This window comes from Chanos chanos, chromosome 14, assembly GCF_902362185.1.
Source record: "Chanos chanos chromosome 14, fChaCha1.1, whole genome shotgun sequence".
Taxonomy (NCBI): domain Eukaryota; kingdom Metazoa; phylum Chordata; class Actinopteri; order Gonorynchiformes; family Chanidae; genus Chanos; species Chanos chanos.
Genome location: NC_044508.1, coordinates 605,797 through 612,500, shown reverse-complemented (window position 1 = coordinate 612,500; position 6,704 = coordinate 605,797). Strand labels below are relative to the sequence as shown.

The following is a 6,704-nucleotide window of genomic DNA, read 5'->3' as shown; positions in this document are numbered from 1 at the left end:
CTGTCCTGCTCTACAGACACACTGTCCCGCTCTACAGACACACTGTCCCGCTCTACAGACACACTGTCCCACTCTACAGACACACTGTCCCACTCTACAGACACACTGTCCTGCTCTACAGACACACTGTCCCTCTCTACAGACACACTGTCCCGCTCTACAGACACACTGTCCCGCTCTACAGACACACTGTCCTGCTCTACCGACACACTGTCCTGCACTACAGACACACTGTCCCACTCTACAGACACACTGTCCCACTCTACAGACACACTGTCCTGCACTACAGACACACTGTCCCACTCTACAGACACACTGTCCCACTCTACAGACACACTGTCCCGCACTACAGACACACTGTCCCGCACTACAGACACACTGTCCTGCTCCACAGACACACTTTCCCTCTCTACAGACACACTGTCCTGCACTACAGACAGACCTTGGGGCAGGGGATTAATCAGTGCTTATAGAGAAGTTTTATTTAGAGGAGTTTTATTCAGCTTTCAGTCCAATACTAAACTACAGAGTACAGAGACCATACCAACTACAGAGACCCTTAAAGCTACGGGCATTTACCAAAGACAGAGATAATCCACAGAACCCTGTTCCATATAATCCAAAGTCCACATGGGCACTTACACACAGCCCACACAGAGAGACAGTTTAATCAAATTATACATCAACAAAACACAACACAGCCTTTTAAAAAAAAGACACACACACACACACACACACACACATTCTCTCTCTCTCTCTCTCTCTCTCTCTCTCTGTGTGCAGGTGGCCAGTACTCACCCTGCCCATGCAGTGAGAGTCACACAGGCGTAAGGGGCCCAGGAGAGGACATAAACCACTATCACCACAAACGCAATTTTAGCCAGTTTCCATTCGGTCTTCATTGACTGCTGCTGGACCACACTGGATTTTTTTACTTGGGAGCCCAGCTTCTCCACATCTCTGCGCAAACACACACACACACACACACACACACACACACACACACACACATACACACACACACACACACACACACACACAAAAAGCCTGTTAGGTCACCTGTCACCCGCTAGATCAACAGGCTATTCACCTGTTGCCTATTAGCTCTATTGTTAGCAGGCACAGAGTTCTAATCTGTTAACCTGATTAGTGAGAAAATAAGTAAAGACATCATTGCCATATAATTAAACCCATCTGCTCACTATCAGTAAGAACTGACTTCACTGCCCCTGTTACTGCTGCTAAGAGAGCAAAACATTTCAGTTTTTACACATTTGGCTACATCCACCTCGAAGCACTTTTTTTCTTTTCCCCTATTTTCTGGGTGCTGTCATTTTGTTTGTTTGGATCCTTTTCCATTGTTTAACCTTCTAGAGTTGAACTGGATTTGATAGCTAGCCAAAGGCATTTCTTCAAGGTCAAAACATGATTTTCAAGATCAAAGTCATCCTTCAAGCTCAAAAGCAGAGTGCAGTCATACCGTCCAATAATGCGGGTCCAGCCGGCTCAAATGGTGCTGGGAGAATATTTGAAAACAAATGTTGTTACCATATGCCCGCCAGTGGCATTCTGGTTTCCATAATTAATGTTTCTCGGTGCGCTCGAAGGCCAAACCATGCCTATTAGCTCACCTGCTGGCTCTCCCTATGAGCCTGTTAGCTCACCTGCTAGCGGTGCGGATGGCGAAGAACATGAGGAGATAGCAGTAGAAGATGATGGCCAATGGGATGAAAAATACAAAGCAGCAGAGCATTAGCGTGTAGCTCCTGTTAGCCATCGAGTAGGTCACATAGTCCCAAGTACAGGAGGTCATTAAACCCTCTGGGATATAGGAGCCTGTGAAACATATGAAGAGGTCTTCACACACAAACATACACTATATAATCACATATGGACCTAAATATGAGTGAACATGTAGAAACATGCATAAACATGTACCAAAAAACGATCTAAAATGACTTTCTTTTAACCTCTGACTTCACAAGCGTCATCAGCTCACTGATTGTGTGTAAATTCACGAGACTTACTCCACCCAATGAGAGGAGCAAGGCTCCAGGCCAGAGAATAGAGCCACACTAGGATTATGGCCAATGAGGTGCGCCGTTTGGAGCTTGACTGGATGGTCTGCAGTGGCCTGGTGATGACCAGATAACGGTCGATGGAAATGGCCAACAGACTGATCATCGATGCTATACCGAAGAGAGCTCCACAAAACGCGTACATCTTACAGCCTGAAACGTCCAATGGATATGATCAGATGAACAGGAGGATTTTGTTTTTCAAACACACACACACACACGCAGACACACACACGCAGACACACACACACACACACACACACACACACACACACACACACACACACAGTGAGAGAGTTAGGGTTAGGGTTAGGCTTGATTATCAGAGCAACACCGTTTCAAATAAAATGTCAATCAAGTTTATCAAATCAACTGACAATTTATCACACTATTTTCCAGTTCACATACAATTTTACTCCTCTATTTTTCAATTCACATGTATTTTCATCACCTCCATTTTGATCAGCTGATTTTTGTTACTTCCACTCTTGAGGCTACTTTCCTAAAATGATAAATGTTTTGTGTTGTGAATGTTGAACGATGAATGAAAATGATGAAACATGGCTCTGTTTATCATATCATGACTGTTTTAATCAGACTGGCTTGAAATGAATCAAATCACATGATAATTTATCGCTCTATTATTCATTTCACATCCATTTTTACAGCTCTGTTTTTCAATTCATATGCATTTTCATCACCTCCATTTTTAATCAATTAATTTTTGTGTGTTCCACCCCTCATAGTGATCGGTTTAGTTTGAGCACAGCGGTGAAAGAGTTCGCGCGCACAGACCGCGAACGGCTGATGTCCGGTGATTTACCTGTGTCTTTAACTGATCGTATATGTGACATGTCCATACGCATATTGGATGTTTGTTCTCATAATTGTGCATGTATGGTCATATACGTGCATGTAGTTTTTTTCGGCATTTATCCTGATCTGATTGGGTGAGTCTCGGAATTAGCGAGATCTGAGAGATGAGAGATTCCTAAAAATTTACCGAGTTCTCCAAACATCCACTCCTTATAAAGGCAGTTAATGAAGAAGACGGGCGACTGAGTTATGGCCATGAGGAAGTCGCTCACTGCCAAATTCACGATGAAGTAGTTCGGTAGATTCCTCAGCTTCTTATTACTGAAAGCAAAACAGAGGTAAACACAGATTAAATTATGCACACGTGTAATAGACACGTGCCGTTTATACCGTCTGTCATTACCACATGTTTACATTAGAAAACACAACCATCAGATAGGAGAGATCAGAAAGATCATTGGACGTATTGTAAGGGATCTGTCCACTGTACTGGTGCCTGGTGCTCTTTTTCAGTTTGTTCTCCTGGGTTGGATTTCATCCAGTTCTTTTATTCATTTTCGTGGAACCAAGAACAAAAGCAATGGAACTAAAAGTTTTGTCTTGCATCAGTAGGCACTTGCATGAATGCATTTCATAAAACACCTCTGAACTCTTAGAAATGTAAGTGGTATGGCTGTGATGTTGCCTTGTGGTTTTGCAGGTTGTATGTAAGCAGACAGACCACACCATCTCACTGTACAGTATGCCCCTGAACTCAAACACAGCAACACCTCAGCTGCAAAGTTCAGGAAATGTCCCGGATTCCTGGAAAACTCATTTATATAAGTCTGTGTTAATACTCCAACATTCCACTGATTACAGTGGTTATGTCAGGAAGGCAACTCCACTCTAAAAATACCCATAATTCACTCATAAAATGCCCATAATTTATCCATAAAAAGACCTGGAATTTACTCATAAAAATACCTGGAATTTACCCATAAAAATACCCATAATTTACCCATAAAATACCCATAATTTGCCCTATAAAATACCCATTATTTACCCATAAATGCCCATAATTTGCCCAATAAAATGCCCATAATTTACCCATAAAATGCCCATAATTTATCCATAAAAATACCTGGAATTTACCCATAAAAATGCCAATAATTTATCCATAAATGCCCATAATTTGCCTAATAAAATGCCCATAATTTACCCATAAAATACCCATAAAATACCCATAATTTACACATAAAATACCCATAATTTATCCATAAAGTACCCATAATTTACCCATAAAATACCCATAATTTACCCATAAAATACCCATAATTTATCCATAAAGTACCCATAATTTACCCATAAAATACCCATAATTTACCCATATCAACACTCTTTCACAGTTTTCTCCTCATTCTAAAAGTCGACAGGTCTCTGGTTCGGCGTGTGGGTTTGCGTGGCTGCTCTGTGCTTTGACCTGGAGAGTTAATGCATTGGGACATTTAATCTGTCCAGGGAAAACAGAGAGATTTCCCTAATGGGGCTCCCGCTCTGCTTCTGCTTCTGACCCAATTTATGAAAACAATTAAAGGCAATATTATAATACACTCAGACAAGGATAATCTGCAGTCAACAGTGAGTTAGAGGGAACAGCATTAACACACACACACGCATATACACACAAATACACACAAACACCTCTCCCTGGAGTAAAACACTTACGCTGGATAAAAGACATCAGCACAAAAGAACATCCCGTTCTCTTCAACTGTCCAAAAAAATCTTTGACTGCCACAGTTCTGACGAAACGCAGCCTACACACACTTGGCCACTGTGCTCATACTTCAAAAAAATAGATTTTGTCTGATGCTCCCTATTGTTACGGTGAATTTTTCAGTAATAATTAATATTGCCTTCTCCTCAGTCACCTTTACATTCCCGTATCACTCATTTGTTTCATTATTTAAGCCGTAAAATTCACTCATGCACTAAAGGCAAAAACCACCCAATCAGAAATGTCCTGCAGACTGAGGATGTCCATGTATCAGACACACTCTGCCACTGCCCCGGGCCTCAGTAAAATATCAAACTACGATTCACCATCAAAGGATCAGAGTTTTACACTCTTAATGATTCTTCACTCTCTCTCTCTCTCTCTCTCTGTGTCCTACCTGTAGAATGCAAACATGACCAGTGCGTTCCCTGTCACTCCCAGGGCACCGATGACCAGGATGAAGAACGCCACAACATAATGCACATGGTCGGGAACATCGCTTATCTTGAGGAGGCTCCTGTAAGGTTCCATGGCTCCAGAACCACAGAACCCAGTCCCCAGTCTTCACAGCCGCTCCAGAACCACAGAACCCAGTCCCCAGTCTTCACAGCCGCTCCAGAACCACAGAACCCAGTCCCCAGTCTTCACAGCTGCTCCAGAACCACAGAACCCAGTCCCCAGTCTTCACAGCTGCTCCAGAACCACAGAACCCAGTCCCCAGTCTTCACAGCTGCTCCAGAACCACAGAACCCAGTCCCCAGTCTTCACAGCTGCTCCAGAACCACGGAACCCAGTCTTCAGTCCTCTGTGTGTCTGTGTGTGGGGCTCTGCAGGGTTATGTAAGTGGTCTGAGCGGACCTGGGTCCTGTCGGCAGTGCGACCTACTTCCTCCCAGCTGTTTGCTCCTTCTCATTCTCACATCACATAACACGCCCACTTTCATCCCTTCTTTCCTCCATCCACTCATCCCCTATCCCTTCATCCACCCATCCCCTTAAGAGAAGTTAAACAGACATCTGAGAGGAATGCACAAACTCCACAGATTCAACATGATCAGTCAGGAAAGTCAGGATTGTGTCTGTGTTGGTGTGTGTGTGTACGTGTGTGTGTGAAGGGCAGAGGGGTGATAATTGATCTGCAGTGAACATTGTGTGTGTGTGTGTGTGTGTGTGTGTGTGTGTGTGTGTGTGTGTGTGTGAGAGAAGGGCGGGGGGGGGGGGGGGGCTGCTCATTGATCTGCAGTGAACACAGGACTGTGACACACTCTCCATCACATCATCAGCCTGAACCCTGAGCCATCCAAACTGGTTCCTGTTCCTCATCCAGTCTGAGCAGAAGCAGGTTGGTATGTGGCATCCTGCAGTCCAAACACAGGGTCTGTGTGTGTGCGTGTGGGGGTTGGTGGAGGGATTGGTAAGTAAAATGCACAGATAACTCTTCTCTCTCCAGGCATCTGTGCACGATGTGTTCTGTTGACTGATGAGCTGTGTCACTGGGATGAATCTAAGCTTTAAAAACGTGGGATTACAGCTGGAACTGGCCCAATCCTCAACATGTGCGGATTTTTCTCGATTTGCTTTTGCTTAGTAGATATTGACAAGCATTAGACACGATCTTCTGTCACTGAGATTGGAGTTAAGAGCGCAGAGCGTTGGCTTTGCAGAGGGAGAAAATCACACCGTGTGGCAGTGAACTGACAGATAAGCCTCTTGAGCGGGACGCACCCAGCAACAGGCACGGGATCCAAACAACTGGATCTCCACAAGGACTTTACACTCAGTGACCATATCATTACAGTCACCAAAATGTCACAGAAAAGGAAAATGATGAACCCCATGGTTCGGTTCAGGGTTTGTGTGGTGTGAACTGTGGGTTTTTTTCACCTCAGCTGTCGAAAGTGAAGGTTTTTTTTGTTTGTTTTTGTTTTTTTTTTCAAGTGTGATGCAAAATCACAGGGAATACATACTCCTGGAATAGGACAATATTCCACAGACCATAAACAAAAGTTAAACTGGAATATATGAATCCATATAAATGAATAAAGTAGATTC

General features: G+C 43.6%; 1 protein-coding gene across 1 annotated transcript in view; it reads right to left on the bottom strand.

Annotated features, from left to right (window-relative positions):
* The window catches only part of opn4xb (opsin 4xb), an 8,944-nt gene extending 3,760 nt beyond the window's left edge, over positions 1-5,184 (bottom strand). The window contains exons 1-5 of the mRNA XM_030791463.1: positions 5,051-5,184; positions 3,082-3,215; positions 2,028-2,231; positions 1,665-1,836; positions 799-960 (exon numbers count right to left, since the gene is read on the bottom strand). Coding sequence (XP_030647323.1) covers positions 799-960; positions 1,665-1,836; positions 2,028-2,231; positions 3,082-3,215; positions 5,051-5,184 — 806 coding nt within the window. The remainder of the gene's footprint in view (positions 1-798; positions 961-1,664; positions 1,837-2,027; positions 2,232-3,081; positions 3,216-5,050) is intronic.
* Between the last annotated feature and the right edge of the window lie 1,520 nt (positions 5,185-6,704).